This window comes from Oncorhynchus keta, chromosome 33 (assembly GCF_023373465.1).
Source record: "Oncorhynchus keta strain PuntledgeMale-10-30-2019 chromosome 33, Oket_V2, whole genome shotgun sequence".
Taxonomy (NCBI): Eukaryota; Metazoa; Chordata; class Actinopteri; order Salmoniformes; family Salmonidae; genus Oncorhynchus; species Oncorhynchus keta.
The window spans coordinates 21,622,236-21,644,795 of NC_068453.1; the positions used below are offsets into that span (position 1 = coordinate 21,622,236).

At 44.5% G+C, this 22,560-nt stretch overlaps 1 protein-coding gene across 1 annotated transcript in view; it reads right to left on the minus strand.

Annotated features, from left to right (window-relative positions):
* Positions 1 to 22,560, minus strand: part of LOC118365989 (semaphorin-3C-like) — a 48,522-nt gene that overhangs the window by 11,607 nt on the left and 14,355 nt on the right. The window contains exons 3-10 of the mRNA XM_052492442.1: positions 15,210 to 15,370; positions 13,803 to 13,865; positions 9,981 to 10,100; positions 8,770 to 8,860; positions 7,466 to 7,585; positions 7,094 to 7,236; positions 6,876 to 6,990; positions 6,268 to 6,337 (exon numbers count right to left, since the gene is read on the minus strand). Of these exons, the coding sequence (XP_052348402.1) occupies positions 6,268 to 6,337; positions 6,876 to 6,990; positions 7,094 to 7,236; positions 7,466 to 7,585; positions 8,770 to 8,860; positions 9,981 to 10,100; positions 13,803 to 13,865; positions 15,210 to 15,370 (883 nt within the window). The remainder of the gene's footprint in view (positions 1 to 6,267; positions 6,338 to 6,875; positions 6,991 to 7,093; positions 7,237 to 7,465; positions 7,586 to 8,769; positions 8,861 to 9,980; positions 10,101 to 13,802; positions 13,866 to 15,209; positions 15,371 to 22,560) is intronic.

The following is a 22,560-nucleotide window of genomic DNA, read 5'->3' on the forward strand; positions in this document are numbered from 1 at the left end:
GGCTAGAGAGAGAGATATGAATGACAACATTGCATAGAGACTACAGACTGTGTTGGCTAGAGAGAGAGATATGAATGACAATATTGCATAGAGACTACAGACTGTGTTGGCTAGAGAGAGAGAGACATATGAATGACAAGATTGCATAGAGACTACAGACTGTGTTGGCAAGAGAGAGAGAGAGAGAGAGAGAGAGAGATATGAATGACAACATTGCATAGAGACTACAGACTGTGTTGGCTAGAGAGAGAGAGAGAGAGAGATATGAATGACAACATTGCATAGAGACTACAGACTGTGATGCCTAGAGAGAGAGAGAAATATATGAATGACAACATTGCATAGAGACTACAGACTGTGCTGGCTAGAGAGAGAGAGAAAGATATGAATGACAACATTGCATAGAGACTACAGACTGTGCTGGCTAGAGAGAGAGAAAGATATGAATGACAACATTGCATAGAGACTACAGACTGTGCTGGCTAGAGAGAGAGAGAAAGATATGAATGACAACATTGCATAGAGACTACAGACTGTGCTGGCTAGAGAGAGAGAGAAAGATATGAATGACAACATTGCATAGAGACTACAGACTGTGCTGGCTAGAGAGAGAGAAAGATATGAATGACAACATTGAGAGAGAGAGAGAGAGATATGAATGACAACATTGCATAGAGACTACAGACTGTGCTGGCTAGAGAGAGAGAGAAAGATATGAATGACAACATTGCATAGAGACTACAGACTGTGCTGGCTAGAGAGAGAGAGAAAGATATGAATGACAACATTGCATAGAGACTACAGACTGTGCTGGCTAGAGAGAGAGAGAGATATGAATGACAACATTGCATAGAGACTACAGACTGTGTTGGCTAGAGAGAGAGATATGAATGACAACATTGCATAGAGACTACAGACTGTGTTGGCTATAGAGAGAGATATGAATGAGAGATATGAATGACAATATTGCATAGAGACTACAGACTGTGTTGGCTATAGAGAGAGAGAGAGAGAGAGAGAGGTATGAATGACAACATTGCATAGAGACTACAGACTGTGTTGGCTATAGAGAGAGAGAGGTATGAATGACAACATTGCATAGAGACTAGAGACTGTGTTGGCTAGAGAGAGAGAGAGAGAGAGAGGTATGAATGACAACATTGCATAGAGACTAGAGACTGTGTTGGCTAGAGAGAGAGAGAGATATGAATGACAACATTGCATAGAGACTACAGACTGTGTTGGCTAGAGAGAGAGATATGAATGACAACATTGCATAGAGACTACAGACTGTGTTGGCTATAGAGAGAGATATGAATGACAATATTGCATAGAGTCTACAGACTGTGTTGGCCAGAGAGAGAGACATATGAATGACAACATTGCATAGAGACTACAGACTGTGTTGGCTAGAGATAGAGAGAGAGATATGAATGACAACATTGCATAGATACTACAGACTGTGTTGGCTAGAGAGAGATATATGAATAACAATATTGCATAGAGACTACAGACTGTGTTGGCTAGAGAGAGAGAGGCATATGAATGAAAAGATTGCATAGAGACTACAGACTGTGTTGGCAAGAGAGAGAGAGAGAGAGAGAGAGAGAGAGATATGAATGACAACATTGCATAGAGACTACAGACTGTGTTGGCTAGAGAGAGAGAGAGAGAGATATGAATGACAACATTGCATAGAGACTATAGACTGTGTTGGCTTTTGAGAGAGAGATATGAATGACAACATTGCATAGAGACTACAGACTGTGTTGGCTAGAGAGAGAGAGACATATGAATGACAAGATTGCATAGAGACTACAGACTGTGTTGGCTAGAGAGAGAGAGAGAGAGATATGAATGACAACATTGCATAGAGACTACAGACTGTGCTGGCTAGAGAGAGAGAGAAATATATGAATGACAACATTGCATAGAGACCACAGACTGTGCTGGCTAGAGAGAGAGAAATATATGAATGACAACATTGCATAGAGACTACAGACTGTGCTGGCTAGAGAGAGAGAGAAAGATATGAATGACAACATTGCATAGAGACTACAGACTGTGCTGGCTAGAGAGAGAGAGAAAGATATGAATGACAACATTGCATAGAGACTACAGACTGTGCTGGCTAGAGAGAGAGAGCGAGAGATATGAATGACAACATTGCATAGAGACTACAGACTGTGCTGGCTAGAGAGAGAGAGAAAGATATGAATGACAACATTGCATAGAGACTACAGACTGTGCTGGCTAGAGAGCGAGAGAAAGATATGAATGACAACATTGCATAGAGACTACAGACTGTGCTGGCTAGAGAGAGAGAGATATGAATGACAACATTGCATAGAGACTACAGACTGTGTTGGCTAGAGAGAGAGATATGAATGACAACATTGCATAGAGACTACAGACTGTGTTGGCTATAGAGAGAGATATGAATGACAATATTGCATAGAGACTACAGACTGTGTTGGCTATATGAATGACAACAGCATAGAGAGAGAGAGAGAGAGAGAGAGAGAGAGAGAGAGAGAGCGAGGTATGAATGACAACATTGCATAGAGACTACAGACTGTGTTGGCTATAGAGAGAGAGAGAGAGAGGTATGAATGACAACATTGCATAGAGACTAGAGACTGTGTTGGCTAGAGAGAGAGAGAGATATGAATGACAACATTGCATAGAGACTACAGACTGTGTTGGCTAGAGAGAGAGATATGAATGACAACATTGCATAGAGACTACAGACTGTGTTGGCTAGAGAGAGAGATATGAATGACAATATTGCATAGAGACTACAGACTGTGTTGGCTAGAGAGATAGATATGAATGACAACATTGCATAGAGACTACAGACTGTGTTGGCTATAGAGAGAGATATGAATGACAATATTGCATAGAGTCTACAGACTGTGTTGGCCAGAGAGAGAGACATATGAATGACTAGAGAGAGAGAGACATATGAATGACAAAACATTGCATAGAGACTACAGACTGTGTTGGCTAGAGATAGAGAGAGAGATATGAATGACAACATTGCATAGATACTACAGACTGTGTTGGCTAGAGAGAGAGATATGAATAACAATATTGCATAGAGACTACAGACTGTGTTGGCTGGCATATGAATAACAATATTGCATAGAGACTACAGACTGTGTTGGCTAGAGAGAGAGCGACATATGAATGACAAGATTGCATAGAGACTACAGACTGTGTTGGCTAGAGAGAGAGAGAGAGAGAGATGAATGACAACGTTGAATAGAGTCTACAGACTGTGTTGCTAGAGAGATAGAGAGAGATATGAATGAAACATTGCATAGAGACTACAGACTGTGTTGGCTAGAGAGAGAGATATATGAATGACAACATTGCATAGAGACTACAGACTGTGTTGGCTTTTGAGAGAGAGATATGAATGACAACATTGCATAGATACTACAGACTGTGCTGGCTAGAGAGAGAGAGATATGAATGACAACATTGCATAGATACTACAGACTGTGCTGGCTAGAGAGAGAGAGAAAGATATGAATGACAACATTGCATAGAGACTACAGACTGTGCTGGCTAGAGAGAGAGAGAAAGATATGAATGACAACATTGCATAGAGACTACAGACTGTGCTGGCTAGAGAGAGAGAGAAAGATATGAATGACAACATTGCATAGAGACTACAGACTGTGCTGGCTAGAGAGAGAGAGAAAGATATGAATGACAACATTGCATAGAGACTACAGACTGTGCTGGCTAGAGAGAGAGAGAAAGATATGAATGACAACATTGCATAGAGACTACAGACTGTGCTGGCTAGAGAGAGAGAGAGAAAGATATGAATGACAACATTGCATAGAGACTACAGACTGTGCTGGCTAGAGAGAGAGAGATATGAATGACAACATTGCATAGAGACTACAGACTGTGCTGGCTAGAGAGAGAGAGAAAGATATGAATGACAACATTGCATAGAGACTACAGACTGTGCTGGCTAGAGAGAGAGAGATATGAATGACAACATTGCATAGAGACTACAGACTGTTTGTGTTGGTGTTACGTTCCCCTGTTTATGTGTTGTGGTTTTGTTTGCATGTGTGTGTTTCAGGGTAGCTTCCGGAAATTCCCCCAAGCAGCTGATTGGTCGGCCCCCATTGCTAATTGGAGCTGACCCCGCCCTCTCGCCAGAGGATACAGCTGTATGCCATTAGACTCCTTCTCCAGCTATATAAGCCAGTGTTCTGTTGCGCAGAAGAGAAATGATTAGTGTGTCCTGTGTTGGTTGTTGTTAAGAGCGACGACGGTGATGTCCTGTGTTGGTTGTTGCTCAGAGACAGGTTTTTGTTAGGTATTTTTGTAACCGCTGATCTGAGGTATGTGTTGGCCAATAAGATCCAGTGTTTTTGACTCTTGAAATGGATGACTTCCGTTTCTATTATTCTGTTTCATTTGTTCCCAGGGGTTAAGGGGAAGGCACCTAGGAAGGGCTTAGGCAAGAGGCCTGCGGGCATACATAACCCATAGTATTTACTGTCTATACACACTAGGTAAGACCTGGACGGACCACCCCCTGTATTTTGGTAAGCACACCAGCTGGTGCTAAGTCAGATAAGTAGTGGGTAGGCAGGTAAGGTAGGAGAGGGGGCTTTGACATTTTACTTTCTTTACTTTGGTTTCATTCAGCCCCTTTTCCCCAAATTTACCGTGTGAAGGAATAAATTCCCAGTAAATGGTAAATTTTCTGCCTTTGTCATCCTTACTCACACCTACAGTCCCATACCTCTTTCACTCCACGGGGAATTGAGTTGTAACAGGGTGTTGCGTTCCCTCTCTAAGAGGCATATATAACAGTTGGCTAGAGAGCAGGAGAGAGAGATGGGCATGACAATGCTGCCTGGAGACTACAGACTGTTTGTGTTGGCTAGAGAGATAGGAATGACAATGTTGCCTGGAGACTAGACTGTGTTGGCTAGAGAGAGAGATTGCCTGGAGACTAGACTGTAGAGAGAGAGATAAGAATGACAATGTTGCATATAGACTACAGACTGTGTGGTCTATGGAGAGCGAGAGATACGAATGGCAACTTTGCCTGGAGACGACAGACTGTTTGTGTTGGCTATAGAGAGAGTATGAGTCTCAAATGGCACACTCCTGCCTATATAGTGCACTACAGAGCCCTATGGGCAGGGTCAAAAGATACAAGCGTTGCCTTAGGATTTATGGAAGGGTCCCGGTACAAGGTTGAGTAACCCTGATCTAGACACTGCCCAATTACCCTTGATGATTAAAGAAACCAGGGTTGTATTCATTAGTGCACACCAAAGCAAAATGTTTTGCAATGTAAAAAAGAAAACTTGTTTCTTATTGATAGTTCCCTTCCCGTTTCTGCGCATTTGCTTCTGTTCAGTTCCTAGTGAATACAACCCAGTAAGTACACGTAACAGGCACGCATAGCCATCCTGCAAAAGACCTTGGGAATAAATAAAGTAATTGAACACATAGTGTCTGAGTTACCACATACAGTAACAGTAGATCTCAGGAAACACCAGGGGTACTACATGGTGATACTCATGCATAATGAACTTGCTGTCAACATTGCGAAAGGAAGCAGAGCTCACTAAATGCATTACTAGTACATAAGGAAAAGTGATCAATGTAATGAGAACGGTATGGCAAAGTTAAGTCAATGAGCAAAATACTGTAGTGCCAGGGGAGGCTGGTGGGAGGAGCTATAGGAGGATGGGCTCATTGTAATGTCTGGAATGGAGTGAATGGAACTGTATCAAACATATGGAAACCACATGTATGACTCCGTCCCATTTATTCCATTACCATGAGCCCATCCTTCTATAGCTCCTCCTCTGGTACTACATGCAGGTCACTATAGTTTGCTCCCAAGTGGCTCAGCGGTCTAAGACACTGCATCTCAGTGCAAGAGGTCTCACTGCAGTACCTGGTTTGAATCCAGGCTGCACCACATCTGGCCATGATTGGGAGTCCCATAGGGTGGCGCACAATGAGCCCATCCACCTGGTGTAGGCCGTCATTGTAAATAAGAATTTGTTTTTAACTGACTTGCCTAGTTAAATAAAGGTTACATTAAAAAAAATGTTTAAATGCTTTGCTGACTGGCATGTCCAGTGAAAGGTGATACTGGGGGTCTCTATCCAGGAGCTCCTGTCATGTCTGCTTCATTCCTGGTGATATCCGGTGCTGCCATGCCAGTCAGCACAGCCACTAAGGCTCGAGCAATATTACCGTTGGCCTCACCTTGTGGATGTGAAGACGCCGAACACCAGGAGGCTCTTGGGGTGATCGGTTTCCAGAGAAAACACACTCTCTGGAAGGGGAAACACAACATTGTGTTATGGAGTCAGCGTTCATCATGCACCTTATCGTTTAATACTCCTGGAACGGAAGAGTCTGAAGTGGAGATGAATTGAATTGCATCTGTTTAGGCTCACAGAGGACAAAAATAATGAATTGGGTCACTCTGGATAGTCCAGATTGTCATAATATCAAAACACGATCTTTTAGGTTTAGAATAAAGGTTAGGGTAAGGGTTAGGTTGGGGTTAGAGCTAGGGTTAGTAGATAGTCTACATGTTACTAATAGTCTGTAGATAGTCTGTAGAGCATCGGCAGGTGGACTAGCCAACTAAAGTGCAACCCTGAATTCTTTCAATACTGAGAAGGTCAAGAAACAGATATAAAGACCCTTATAATCCAAAACACCTGAGCATCTGAGATCCATTGGTATTTTTTAAGACTGGCCAGCGAGATGTTTAGTTCTTGGTAAACAGGAGAAGTGGTTTGGGTTGGAACAGAATGTTCCAGGCCTTGGTGAACATAGTAGGTAGGTGTTGGCGTATTCCTCACCGAGCTCATCAAAGTGTGTCTCGGTGCCGTCCTCCTCCAGAACTGAACACACCATCCGGGCCTTCAGGAACGTGGTCCACTTGTTCACCAGGCTACGCTGGCCACCTATGTCATTCTGTAGACGTTGAAAGAGATGCATGTTAATGTCTCATGTATGTACACATACCCTTGTATGCAATGCACACGCACGTACACACACTTCCTGAACACACACTTACAGGACACACTCTAGCGACCATGGTGTGGATGTTCTTGGTATTCCCACTGTTGTCCGTCAGTCTCTCCCGGAGGAAGAAATACAGTTTAGCATCGTTGGGATCCGATCCGTCTGGGATTAACTGGGCATCTATGAAGATGGGTTCTATGGGAAAAAAATAAACAGGGTCAAAGGTTATAGTATAACGTTCTGTCCACTGTCTCCAGTGTCAAAGTAGTTGAAGTACTTTTGATGTACTAAATGTGGATCTCCTACTCCAGATGTGTTAGTGCAGGGATGGAATAAAAGCCTGCCCAACCTCTAGCATTTCAGGGTCACAGTTGGAGACTTCTGGTGCACATGTGCTTCATATGTTTCTGCTGTACGTGCTCACCACTCAGCCACTTGGAGTTGTGCTGGTCTGTCCTCACTGCGTTCCTCCTGGTGAGGCTCCTGAAGATGGCAGCGTCCGTCCCCATGAAGTCTATGTACATGCCTGAGAACAGCTCCTGGTCTGGAACACAGAGACACATACAGGGCAGTGTTCATTAAGGCACAACATGGAAGAAAATAGAGTGTAACAGGGAGGTACTACCGGAACTTGTAATACCTGAACTTGTCCACTAAGAAAAGCTTGTTTTAATTTTCCTTTGCAAAGAGTGTTGCCATAGAGTGTGCCCCAATGAACACTACCCTGCCTCATAGCTGAACCATCTTACTCCCATCTGACCAAACAGAACACCCCCCTCCCAAGCCCCTGATCCTGGAGACTTGGCAACACAAGATCAAACACTGACTATTAACGGCCAACGGAACAAAGATGTGCCTGTGTCGACGGACATTCTGGGTTCATATTCAATGGTGAATTCAATGGTGATGGAGTAAACACAACTATCTAATAATATTTCAGTTAAGAACAAATTCTTATTTACAATGACAACCTTTATTTACAGAGACAGTACATCACTGTGGACAGGGAATGGTGACAGTAAACAGTACTGGAGCCAACAGCCATAGTGTTTGATCTCCCTGTACTCTGCTAATGACCCTGGCTGTGAGCCCGCACTCTCTCTCTTTCTTTCCTCTCCCCACACCCGCTGTGCATTTCATCATTCCATTACTCTGCCACTTCATCATTCCATCAGCCCCAGCCCAGCATGCAGCAGCCTGTACTCTGGCGGTGTGGCTCAAGTCCAAGTGTTTGTATGTGGTTGGCTGCTCTGAGGGGAGCAGTGGTGTCAACATCCCCCAGAGGGGTTCAGTATGGAGATAGAGCCTTTTTATCTAGCCCAGACACAGGCCAGATTGTCCACTAGTCTGACTCAGAGGCCTTCTGTCTGCCACCACTACCCCTCCGCTCTGCCAACCCTCGCCTTGTGACTGGACGGCCTGGGCTTGAGGGGCTGATGATGGGTAGGGCTGCTGACCCCACGGGGCTCGGGTGTCAGAAAGGCGAGCTGTGCGTGCGGCAGGGTGACTCTGGCTATTTCGTCAGCAACTTGACACCCGGCAACCAATCAGAGACCATAGGACGACACAGAGTGACGAGGGTGTGCGGCCCGACCTACGACAGGGTCACCGATAAGGGGGATGGGGAGTGGGGTTAACCATAGGGTGTTGAAGTACAGCGGTTTGTGTTTTTGGATGGCACGTGCTACAGAGACATAAATAGAGCCAATAGAGGGACAGAGAACTTACTAAGCATGACGGAGACCGTGTTGACTCTAGGACTGAAGGAGCACCTTCCCTTCCCAGATTCCGCCCTGGAGTCAATGTGGAACACTTGCTCCTACAGGAAAAGAAAGTGTAAATAACAGATTTTAGAATGGGAATTGGGCAGAATTCTACGTTGTACGGGACATTAAAAGAACATGTCCTCTGATGGGCTGAGATGCTGTGGTTCCATCTCAGACCTGGCCCTCTGCCACCCCTCACAGTCAAATGGATCATCTGAATTGACAATCTTGGCGGTCAGCGTAAAATCCCCCATCCCATCCCCCCGATTTGGTCCTACCCAAACTTCAACAGTTCTGACTGGGGCAATGAAGGGGAAGGTGGTGTCGTCAGCTCAGGGACGTTCTCCAGAAAAGCGCGACTGCTCTCCACTGCGTGAAGATTCCCCATGGCTCTGGTAGTGAACCGTGGCCATTCATCACAGGGTCTGTACGGCGACACCCTCAAACAAAAGGTGACCTGTCTGTGACACTGAAATCCTCCTCACTAGGCTCCCATACAACAACAATGTGATACAAGTTTAGGGGTCAAAGAGCCCAGGGAGTTATGCGTCAAAGTCCCACACTAGCAGCTTGTTACTGTTAGCAAACCCAGTCTGAGACACAATACTGACCCATCCAAGCATTGGCTGATGGGAAAAACAGAGCAAAGCTGCTTTTCAAACAAAATCCTAAATGACAGAAGACGCCATACTGCAGAAAGAGCCTGGTTTCGAACTCTGTGCCGGTTAGCATTTGGCAGGCGCTGCAGACTACTGTAACTATGAGTGAGTTCTGTGAGCGCTTTTCTCCTGGAGGGGTTTCTCAATCTCGTTTCCAGGGCCGGGCGGCCAGAGACCGGATCGCAGAGACTGGGTCAGACAGCTCCTCCATCCTTCTCTTCTTGGTCTCAGAGAGACTGACACACATGACTAAACTCAAATGGCTGCTTTCCTGAGGATGTCTTGGATTAAGACAGACTTCCTCTTGCCACAGATGAAACATAAAAAATCCCATAGTTTGGTTTCAGAAGCAGACGCCCAGCCGTAAACCTACGAAGCTTTTGTTTCAGCAAAATCCACATCACATAGCCACAGGAATTTCCATTTGTATGATAATATGGTGGTGGAGACTGTAATGTAGGTCAAGTATAGCATAGCTGTCATGGTCTGACTATAGGTCAAGGAGCATACTAACTTCTGGTCTCCTGCCCCTGTTGATGAAGGCACAGACAGGACTGTAGGCACCACTCCCACAGATGAACAGATGGGTTCTGTTGAACGGCTGGACCACCCGGATGAAGTTCCCACATCCATGCTGCAGAGAGATGGGGAGGAAATTAGTTAGTACATGTATGAAATAACCAAAGTATTCACACATCAATCAATCTATCTATCTATCTATCAACAGCAAAATCCTTCCAGACTGCAATTGTTGAGAAGGTCATAAAAGCTAACAGTGGCCAAGTTGTGATTGGTCAGGGACTATGCTTCATAAAAAACAATTACACAGTTCCAAATGGTTAGCTACCAATGTTACTCCAACTTTCCTCACTTGTTACTTACAGCTGAAGTCGGACGTTTACATACCCCTTAGCCAAATACATTTAAACTCAGTTTTCACAATTCCTGACATATAGTCAAAGTAAAAAATCCCTGTCTTAAGTCAGTTAGGATCACCACTTTATTTTAAGAATGTGTAATGTCAGAATAATAGAAGGGAGAATTATTTATTTTAGCTTTTATTTCTTTCATCGCATTCCCAGTGGGTCAGAAGTTTACATACACTCAGTTAATATTTGGCAGCATTGCCTTTAAATTGTTTAACTTGGGTCAAACGTTTCAGGTAGTCTTCCACAAGCTTCCCACATTAAGTTGGGTGAATTTTGGCCCATTCCTCCTGACAGACCTGGTGTAACTGAGTCAGGTTTGGAGGCCTCCTTGCTCGTACATGCTTTTTCAGTTCTGCCCACAAATTTTCAATAGGATTGAGGTCAGGGCTTTGTGATGGCCACTCCAATACCTTGACATTGTTGTCCTTCAGCCAATTTGCCACAACTTTGGAAGTATGCTTGGGGGGTCATTGTCCATTTGGAAGACCCATTTGCGACCAAGCTTTAACTTCCTGACTGATGTATTGAGATGTTGCTTCAATATATCCACATCATTTTCCTCCCTCATGATGCCATCTATTTTGTGCACCGGTCCCTCCTGCAGCAAAGCACCCCCACAACATGATGCTGCCACCCCCGTGTTTCACGGTTGGGATGGTGTTCATCGGCTTGCAAGCCTCCCCCTTTTTCCTGCAAACATAACAATGGTCATTGTGGCCAAACAGTTCTATTTTTGTTTCATCCGACCAGAGGACATTTCTCCAAAAAGTACGATCTTTGTCCCCATGTGCAGTTGCAAACCGTAGTCTGGCTTTTTTATGGCGGTTTTGGAGCAGTGGCTTCTTCCTTGCTGAGCGGTCTTTCAGTTTATGTCGATATAGGACTCTTTTTACTGTGGATATAGATACTTTTGTACCCGTTTCCTCCAGCATCGTCACAAGGTCCTTTGCTGTTGTTCTGGGATTGATTTGCACTTTTCGCACCAAACTAGCTTCATCTCTAGGAGACAGAATGCTTCTCCTTCCTGAGCGGTATGACGGCTGCGTGGTCCCATGGTGTTTATACTTGCGTACTATTGTTTGTACAGATGAATGTGGTTCCTTCAGGCATTTTGAAATTGCTCCAAGGATGAACCAGACCAGAGGTCTACAATTCGATTATATATTTGTTTTAGGTCTTGTCTGATATATTTAGTTTTTCCCATGATGTCAAGAAAAGAGGCACTGAGTTTGAAGGTAGGCCTTGAAATACATCCACAGGTACACCTCCAATTGACTCTAATTATGTCAATGAACCTATCAAAAGCTTCTAAAGCCATGAAATAATTTTCTGGAATTTTCCAAGCTATTTAAAGGCAGTCAATTTACTGAATGCAAACTTCTGACCCACTGGAATTGTGATACAGTGAATTATAACTGAAATAATCTGTCTATAAACAATTATTGGAAAAATTACTTGTGTCATGCACCAAGTAGATGTCCTAACCGACTTGCAAAAACTATAGTTTGTTAACAAGAAATTTGTGGAGTGGTTGAAAAACAAGTTTTAATGACTCCAACCTTAGTGTATGTAAACATCCGACTTCAACTGTATATACTGTCATGAAGTACAATCATCATAGCTATTTCCAGTTTTCTCCCTGGCACTGGTGGAGTGGAAAAAAGCGTGTCAACAGTGAAATTGATATTTTGTCAAAGCTCCGTCTCCAGTGCTGAGTAAATACAGCCCTGTGATCTGATTACAGATCCAATCGAGATCTTCCCCTCTTCAGCACAACGTGGGAGTGGCCGGAGCACTGGGCTTTGTGCATAATAAAAACTCAGACCGCGGAGCGAGCCAGCGGAGGAGAGGAGCACCCAGGGAGCCATTAGGAACTTGGCCATCGCCACGGAAACGGGGCAGCTGCGTCCGCTCACACTCCGCACACCAACTCTACCGAGAAAAACAATGATATGTCCAACATCACACACCCTTCATTCCCGCTCGCTTTTTCACTTTCTCTTTCATTCCCTCTCCTCCTAGCAGATAAACACCCTGCAGACGACACCCTCCATCAACTCTACGCCCCCCCACTGTCTGCTCAAATCCAAAAGCAAATTTACATATGAACTAATATCATGTCCCAGAGCTTGCCTGTGTTAACTATCCAGTCACAGGCCCCCTTTAGAGACAAGCCAGAGCAACTGTAGTAGGGGATTTAAAACCAGGCTGATGGCCTTTAAGGGAGGATCACACAGTGAGGGAACTTTTAAACATGGATTTAATCAATCTCAACCTTTTATACATACAATAAAGGAATTTTTCTCCCCAAATGCCATCCTCCAGTGCTTAACAATGTGTGGTCGTAGTCTGGAGGCCCGGTGACCCCAGATTCTAAAGGAAGAATTGAATATATACACATCAGGAGGGTAACCATAACAAACTGACAAGGGCTGCGATTCAGGAAGACAAATAAAATGTCTGGGAGAAACTGCATTATAAAAACAGAGTTTAAACAGAGCGAGAGAAACAAAGAGCGAGTGAGGGGTAGAGCGAGACAGTAAGAGTAAAGCGAGAGAGAGCGGAGAGGCCGAGAATGCAAGAGAGAGAGACCAGGCAGGGCTGCGAAAGAGAGGGATGGCAGAGTAGAGGCAGAGGAGGGAGGTAAGCCGACCACGAGTCTTCTCCACACAAATATTTGTGCGAGGCTGTCCACAGAGCTGAAGCCGTGACTATAGGCAGCACTAATCACCCTCCACTGACTGGAAACAGCTTCTTCTCTACTCCTACAGTACAAGACTATGGTCCTACACTGTAGTACTGTACAAGACCACAGCTCTCTGCCATGGTGGCTGTTGTTACTAACTACGACTACTAGCTTCGAAACAGTACACCACATGCATGCCTTTGAAGTCACAGTCCAAATAAAAACAGGCCAACACAGTCCAATAAAAACAATGGAACAAAAACAGAACTTTTGTCCTAACATGCAAAACAGCCTAATTAGTTACAGAAAACTGAATCACCAGCTGCTGTTTTGAGATTGCCAATGTTGTATATGCTATTACAGAGAAGCAGTGCAGTAAGGGTTCAGGCCAGGTTATGAGATCTGTTGTCAGTCACAGTGGTTAACGTACTGCTTTTATGCTCGTTTGTTTTCTCTGGGTGGATTTGAACACTCCTACGCCTCATTCTTCTATCGACTAACATAAGGAATGCCAGGAGGAGTCAATGACTCTCCTCAACATCTGCAGCCCCACGTGTTTGGAACTCAGGATGCTAACATGCTAATACATGCTAATGGAAAAGGACCAGAGGCATCCTCAGTATAGTGTGTTCATTCATCTAGTTAGCGGTTAGCATCACACATGACTTTCAGTGGATTTAGTTAGCGGTTAGTGCTACATATTGAGTGTTGGTGTTCTTACCGTGGGGTCCTTGCCAGCCATTTGGCATTCCTCAATCTTGCTAACAGATGCAGGCCAAAACACCTGGTGAGAAACACAGAAAACAGCTTCATTAGGGACCATTGCACATCCTGGTCTTCTTGGAAACCTGGGAATTTTTTTAAACCCAGAAACAATGGACAGTTTGTGGGAGCGGAAGGAAGGAAGAGAAGAGAACATATTGAACAGAAATAAACAGATTCTGAAGCAAACGGACAAACTTCACTTACTGTATTGACTTCCTAATAGGGATGCTCTACACTGTAGTGACTTCCTAATAGGGATGCTCTACACTGTAGTGACTTCCTAATAGGGATGATCTACACTGTAGTGACTTCCTAATAGGGATGCTCTACACTGTAGTGACTTCCTAATAGGGATGCTCTACACTGTAGTGACTTCCTAATAGGGATGCTCTACACTGTAGTGACTTCCTAATAGGGATGCTCTACACTGTAGTGACTTCCTAATAGGGATGCTCTACACTGTAGTGACTTCCTAATAGGGATGCTCTACACTGTAGTGACTTCCTAATAGGGATGCTCTACACTGTAGTGACTTCCTAATAGGGATGCTCTACACTGTAGTGACTTCCTAATAGGGATGCTCTACACTGTAGTGACTTCCTAATAGGGATGCTCTACACCATAGTGACTTCCTAATAGAGATGCTCTACACTCTAGTGACTTCCTAATAGGGATGCTCTACACTTTAGTGAACTTCCCAATCATGATGATAACTTGTCTACAGTAAATGCTATATTTCTAATCCCGTGAGAAGCTTGAAGGATCTAATGCTGGGAACGTATCAGGCAATTACTTTGCAAATGGATGTGCTACAGCTCTCTCTGGGGTGAACTAAATGCATTCCCATCTGTTCTGCTCTTCACGCCTGTCAATTACAGACAGGATGGCTCCCTCACTGCACACAGAGATACAATTAGCAGGGAACTTCTGTTACAGAATCACAGAACTGAATCAAGCACCACTAATATGTGTCATATATTTTGCTCCATGAAATGGGTGTGATCTAGCATATAAAATGTACTATAATATAATTTAATTACCACCATTACTGTTCTTGTATAACTAGCATCATGTATTCAGCCATGATCTGCCACATGCAAGGAAAGCTAAATGAGATCAACATAATTTTGTCTCCTCGATAAATAGGATGGAAAGTAATGGAAGTAATGTAGGCAACGGACAAGGAGTTATGAGTCAACACACCATCATACTATAATTCTGTAAGGCAAATGAAGTCAGTATCCTGCTATATCCATTCTCTACTTACAATACTATCACAACAAACAATGATCAACTAAACATTTCCCTGATGCTGCAAGGAAAATCCTCTTAGCACTTTAACGGACTGCTCAGAGGACCTCACCTTGAGTGTCCCATGGGTGATGTTGTTGATGTCCATAGACAGGACATGGTCCTTACAGCCTACATACATCCTGTCCTGGTCCTCATCCATCAACAGGATCCTGTAGTCCATGGCCTTGTCTGACAGACTGTAGTACTCCACCGTCTGGGAGGCCTGCAGGTCTGTGGGATACAAACAGACAATGTTATGGTGGGAAATAATGAGGAATGTGTTATCGTTTACAGCAGGACTATACCAAGTCAGCTAACACTGACTAAACAACAAGTGCATAAGAAGTGATTGTATCTGTGATTGCAATGCATTCAGTAGATTCCACACAGCACAACTTTCCAGACACTTTATGAACACTGGACTATCATGGTGAGCAAAAGAGATCTGTGGAAAAAAACATTTACTTGGTTGTCTCTCTGACCAAGCAGCTACTGTAAAAGCCCTTATTGTCCTAAAGCTAGAAGGAAGAAGTAAACATCCTCTGTCTCTAAGCGTCCAGAGACGGAGAGCTCTCCATCCAAACCATCAAAGGCCTTCACTGTCTATGCCAAACTCATGCATATTCATCACTATTGACAGGGGGCAGGAGTGGAGGAGTTGAGAGCAAGTTGATCCTTCTTCCTTTGTCTTCTCTCTCTAATCAACAAACAGGCTGGCTGCGCTCTCCTTCAGGCCTCCAGGCTAAAGTCACTTTTCATTATTCTAGTCAATAGTATTGCACATTGCTTTTGAGGTCGAGGCCCTTTTATCCTGAATGAAAGCCGTATTCGAGTGCCTCCCCTCCCCCTCTCTTTTTGATCATGGATGTGTGGTTAGTGCTGTTGCCGTATGGAATAAAGCCAGAGTTGTTTACATGAATAAGTACCGTTTCCCACGCCTCTTCACTCTATTGATCTTGACATACCTCTATAAGCATCCTCATATCCTACGCCCCAATCACATGTAGAGAAATCAACTTAAGCCATATTGTTTAAAAAGCATACATTTGTCAGTTGGTGTATCATGTATAATTTTAGGCATGAGCATTCTCACAGTGCGGAATGAAGAACACACACCACACACACACACAAAATATGCTTTGTTTCCACCAGACTCAAATCTAATACGAAGGCCCTTGTCAAACTCCAACAAGCCAATGTGTATTTAATAAAGGGAACCTCTGGAAAAAGGAGAAGATCCACATCTCAAAAGCTTTACAGCTTAGGAGATCGTGTCGCATTGGGCTCAGGGAGATATTGGGTTAGCTCAAGCCTTCGGCTCATCAGGCTAAAGATGTTCAACAGCAGCTCTGCCAGAGATCAGGGAAGCCATGTGTGCCACCAGGGGTGAAGAGGTAACTATAAGAACTAATTAAAACCATGCTTCACTCCAAACCACTCTTACCTACATCCCTCCAGAATAACAGGCAGGAGAGATTTAAAGACCTTCTTGGAAAGGGTTTTATTTTATATTTTTCTTATCCTTGAGGGAAAGGAGTGTTCAGTTTACAAGCCTGCGGGCTCCTGCTTCTGTTTTTCCTGGAGCAAAAAGGTGTTGACTCTCACTTAATGATTCCTGTTTACAGAATGTTTTATTGTAGCCCTGCTCAATGTGGATCTGGAATCCCCCCTAAAGTCAATGCTCTTGGTACAGTCTGATTCTATCCATATTCTCCCTCTGGAACATTCCACAAGGGGAACAAAGTGTTCAGAGGGGTGTGGGGTGAGGTGGCCCGGGTGAAATAACTGTTATTATTATCATTAACTCTGTATTGTTTTCTCAGTGGAGGAATTGGAGACTTTCATGTTTCCTCCCATGGGTGGAAGCCCTAACTAAGTCCAGTGTTTTGGGGGGAAACGCGGCAGGCGTGCGTCACATGACCCCAACACCCAACTGATCCACAGTGAGGCGAGCATAGCCTCTGGTGCATACCATGGGATTCAGTGTCTGTCTGCTCATCATGACCCCAGCAGGACACACATGATTCATGCCTGGGCAAGCATTACAGCCTTCTATCAAAATGTCACAATAGCCGTTAGTATAGTGCACCTGCACTCTCTAAAGAAAACAACAAGACTCACTTCAAGTGCTTTCTCCATCATTTTCTGCCTAAGATACATGGGATTGCACAATTTAACATGGGTCTAATTTATAATGAGATAGGCTTACAAAGAGAGATGGTGGCAGGCAGGTTTGTGGATGTTTATTCTACTACCTATTAACCATTGACCTGATGGGATCAGAGGTCATCCTTGTGGGACGAGTTAAGATTTTGACGCCATAACATTAATACGTGGCTGTGGAAATGTAATCTAAACTTAAACTATATAATGGCTGTCATAGATCAGTAATAATGAGTTCCAGAAGTATCGCTTAAAGCATTTGAGGACAGTGGCTGATACATGTACAGTACTGTCTGTTGCCATATAAATCATTGGGTTGACAATCAAACCCATGCTCTTACGATGAGCTCGGGCCTGTTTATTGAAAACCAAATGATCAAATGGGAGCTCCCATATGCTCTCATCACAATGAATTATAAATCCATCAGGTTGTAGTAATATTTATTAGTCATGGGCTTAGCCTGCATTCCACTATGATGACATCACCAGCAGAGACCCTGGGTATGTCATAAGTGTTTGTGGATATAATTGGCAAAATTGTCCTTGTCTGTCCAGTCTGCTATGGATGGTGCTGTTTATGTAGACTGGATTCACTCAGATGTGGCTTGAGGATAAACTGGCTCTAAATGTTAAGCATAATGAATAAGAATGTTGGTCATTGTTATTGGCTCGGTTGAAGTATTCAGGGGGTCATAAAATGGGAAGACATCACCCTTGACAGAAAGACGTTGGGGAGGTCTGGTATGTACTGTAGGTTGAGCTGCTGTGGTGTTGACTGTGAGGATGAAATGGCGTGTCCCTTGTTGTTTAGGCATAATGGACAGGATACAAAAACATTTCTGGCCTCGTTATAGAACACAGCCGCAGTAGGAGAACGCAGAGCAGTGTTGAAGACTGAGTAGAGGATTGTGGGTAGTCTATTATTTATGTGGGCAGGTGGGCCGCACCTTCCCCCGTGTGCCTCCTGGTAGGACTCCAGAGTTCACTTTGACTGTGAGCGTTCACCCATGGGGGCTCCCGCTGGGCAGGAATAACGTTCTGACCAGGCGCGTTCACCCATGGGGGCTCCCGCTGTGCAGGAATAACGTTCTGACCAGGCACGTTCACCCATGGGGGCTCCCGCTGTGCAGGAATAATGTTCTGACCAGGCGCGGTCATCCTTGTAGTGGACTGCGGGTTGCAGAGCAGCCGACTGCTGCAGGTGACCGCACAGTAATACCTCTAGTCCCTTTGAAGAGTGGTTCATTTGTGAGCGCTTGGTCAAGCGGAAGTGGCACAAAAACCTTCAGTAGGGGCCAAGAGACCACAACGGTCATTCAATATTTAAGAGTGGTTGTGGGTTGCAGGCTTCGCATCGTCGTACACTGCCGCAGAGCAACTACAGATGTTATCTAGTCTGAGTGGAGCAGTCTACACATTTCGCATGCAAGACTAAAACCCAGATATAAATCCATACTAGCGGTCACCCAAGACATCAGGTCAGAGATCCTCGATGGTGAGAATGTAACTAATGAGCCTAATGGATACACATTCACCTTGACATTACAGCAGGATCTCAGATGATCTATATTTCATCAGCTTATTAACACACTTTTGATTCACATTTGCATTGATCCTCTGTCCAGTGAACCATGTGCACAGAGGGCAAATCTGTTTTAGACAGCAGGCTTTTAATCCAGTCTAAAATGTACCCACCAGGAACGTCTAGTGACATGACAAGACTACAAGCTTTGATCATCATTCCCTATAAATGAGTCCTCTGTAAACTAAGGGAGGATAGCAGAGAAAGGCAACAACCGTCCTGCATGCCACATAGTACTGTCCAAAAGGAACAAAACAGTTGTGATGTCAGTCTGTAGAATCTAAGTGAAAGGATTTGGGTAACAGCAGGGACTTATCCTTCCGCCCATGGTGGTTTTACTGTAATTACAATCGGAAGAGATTGCAGTGCTCAAGAGATTGCAGTGCTCATAGATGGTGCCACCACAGAGAATAAGGAGTTTCCCTCCGGCGAAGTGAAAACCCATAACACGGAATGACAGACTAACTCTCCCATTTGTTAGGCTGATCAAAGTAGCGGGCCTCCACCATGATCCCCACCAGTAAACAAGCCAGTTGTGTTTTAGGTTTGGCTCGCCATACAAGGAACAGTTTTATCACATTGCAGAATCGTAAAAATAGAGATTCAGCGCCGCTGGAAAGTACGCCGTCTGGCATTTACAAGAGCGATGACTTTGTGGGTCCCCCAAAGACCGGGTTTAAGGACATGGAGCCAGCAGTCTGTGCTGGTCGGCCCACTTGGCCACCCTGACAAACTCATTCTACTCTCCCTTTCTCTATGTGGGGTGCACTAGCTGGGGACTGACACTCTCAGGCTGTACTGAGCCATGACACCTGTAGTCCGGCTGTGTCCAGGCAGGGTCAGGTGCACAAGGAGGCAGGAGAGGTATCAAAAGTTCAGGATTACGGCATTGTGTGAACTGACAACTTCCTAATATGGATGCCGTACACGGTACAGCATGGTTCGAGCCAAGGCTTTATCTGGGGATGAAGTTTAGGAGAACCAAGTCTACACAACCAAGATTTAATCCACTCTACTCATAGGAGTACTGGAAAGCTAGACTAGGTTAAATGGTTAACTAGGCCTGTGGAGTGTGAGTTCTTGCTGGATGTTGGCTACCTCGGTGTCTGAGAGCCAAAGGCCCAGAGGTCTTCAGACCCCATTAACACCACAGAGCTGGGCAGGCGGCCAATCACAAACCTCCCTTTGTGTCTCAGATTCAATGCAGTCCTTTTCAAATGGGCCGCACCCTTGAAGGGCATCATGAATTCATGAACCACATGCAAATGAGGCATCATCTATTTTCAACGAATAGGACCTGTGTTCGAGGGGCAGGAGTAGGCGGATCCCAATCACTCGCCTTGATAAATATTGAAGCATGGGCTTAGTACACCCCCGCCCCCTGATTCATGTACCCACTGAAGATGGAGTGGGTTTCTTTATAAACGTCTGACTTTAGACCTCTTGCCAAGTGTCGGTGCTCTTTGTGAGGACAATGCCACATCTCCTTGGGTTCAGTTCTGCATGGCTACACTCCTCTAATACAATGTTGGTACATTCACACATACTGCGCCACTCACAACCTTTACCATGGCAACTCAAAGCTTCGGTCTGGCTCTGGAGACACTGACCCGCACGAGGACATTTCTTCCATCACCATGGGGATATAGGCCTAGCCTACAGTAACTCTACAGTATACAATGTTTTGGCAGGTGGTATATAGGCAGGTAAAGCAGAGGGGGTGGTTTGGGTATCATGCCAGAGTATGGTCTCCTCCTTGTCCCTCCTCGTAAAGAGGGACCACCCAGAGTGGCCAGTGCAGGGCGACAGAGTCGTCTGGCTGGCTTTCTATCTGACATTCTCCACATTCTCGGCCAGGCAAGAGGAGCAGGAGCACACAAACTCACCGCTCAAGCATCAACACACTCATCTCCATAGACATACAGGGAGAGGGACAACCGCTTGGCTGACTAACTCTCATCCCATCCAATATCATCATCCTCTTCCCACCATTTTCTGCAAGTTACTGCATTATCTAGCAGTCTCCAGACAATGTCAGGGGAATCTCATGGTCATATGTAGGATGACTATTCTCCTTTTAGCCTTTGGTATAACCTACCTATCATTGATTTCTCACTCCATCTTCACAATGTAGGACACAAGGGTAGGACAAGATGGAACGAGAGTCTCAGAGTGTGGCTCTCTAAGACTCTGCAGGGTGAGGTTACTCATCACCAGCGTCAGAGCAGTCTTCGTTACACGGATGACCTGAGATGCGGCGGCGTTGGGTAATATTCCCTTCAGGAGTCTGAAACCGGAGACGCAAATCAACCTGTCCATCACGCTAGCTAGCGTTAGCCTTAATTAGCACCTGGCCTCTTCACCTGCCACAGAATCCCACCAACCCCATATCGGCCTCTCACAACCTTTCACCTAACCAGTCCTCCGGTTACACCTTCACCCCGCCCGCAGATACCAAATCAGATGTATTTTTACTGTCAGTTAAGCTATAGACTACGGGCCCCATGAGACCAGAGTGAGAGTCAATATGGGACTATAAAAGGTTCCTTCCTGTATTATACTTATGCTAAAATGTTTTCTTCTATTCTACTACCATTTACTTTACGTACGCATTCTTAACTTCTATATCTTATTCTTGTTGCATTGTTGAGAATGAACCTGCAAGTAAGCATTTGATTGGAGGGTGTATACCATTTGAATCCCGTACACATGACTAATAAAACTTGAAACTGTCAGGTTCAGGGGAGGTTTAATAGACAGTATTGGGCCATGAGATTCTCTGATTTAGTAGTGATGGAGGTGAAAGTGAAGCAAAGGCTGAGTAAAGTTTAGGCGAATGGGGCGGACATGTTGAGATCGTCGTTTTGTTGGATAACAACGTTAATATTTCCTGGCTGACGTCATGCAGGTCAAATGGTCATCTCAGTGCTGTCGAATGATGGTGAGGGTCAATGGTGTAAAGTACTTGACTATTTTTGACGATTTTTACTTCGCTACAATGATTTCCACTGGTATAATAGAACGTTAATCCAAAGAGTCACTGAGCCTTGTTCCAATGTTAGTGAATGCAGTGCATTCGGAATATATTCAGACCCCTTGACTTTTTCCACATGTGGTCACATTACAGCCCTTTTCTAAAATGGATTAAATTGTTCCCCCCCTAATCAATCTACAAACAATACCCCATAATGTCAAAGCAAAAACAGGTTTTTAGAAATGTTTTATAATGTAAAAAAATTACACGTTTTAAATATCACATTTACTTAAGTATTCAGACCCTTTACTCAGTACTTTGTTGAAGCACCTTTGGTAGAGATTACAGAGTCTTCTTGGGTATGACGCTACAAGCTTGGTACACCTGTATTTGAGGAGTTTCTCCCATTCTTCTCTGTAGATCCTCTCAAGCTCTGTCAGGTTGGATGGGGAGCGTCACTGCACAGCTATTGTCAAGTCTCTCCAGAGATGTTAGATCGGTTTCACGTCAGGGCTCTGGCTGGGCCACTCAAGGACATTCAGAGACTTGTCCCGAAGTCACTTCTGCGTTGTCTTGGCTGTGTGCTTAGGGTTGTTGTCCTGTTGGAAGGTGAACCGTCGCCGCTGTCGTGACGTCAGTGCTCTGGAGAAGGTTTTCATCAAGGATCTCTCTGTACTTTGCTCTGTTCATCTTTCACGATCC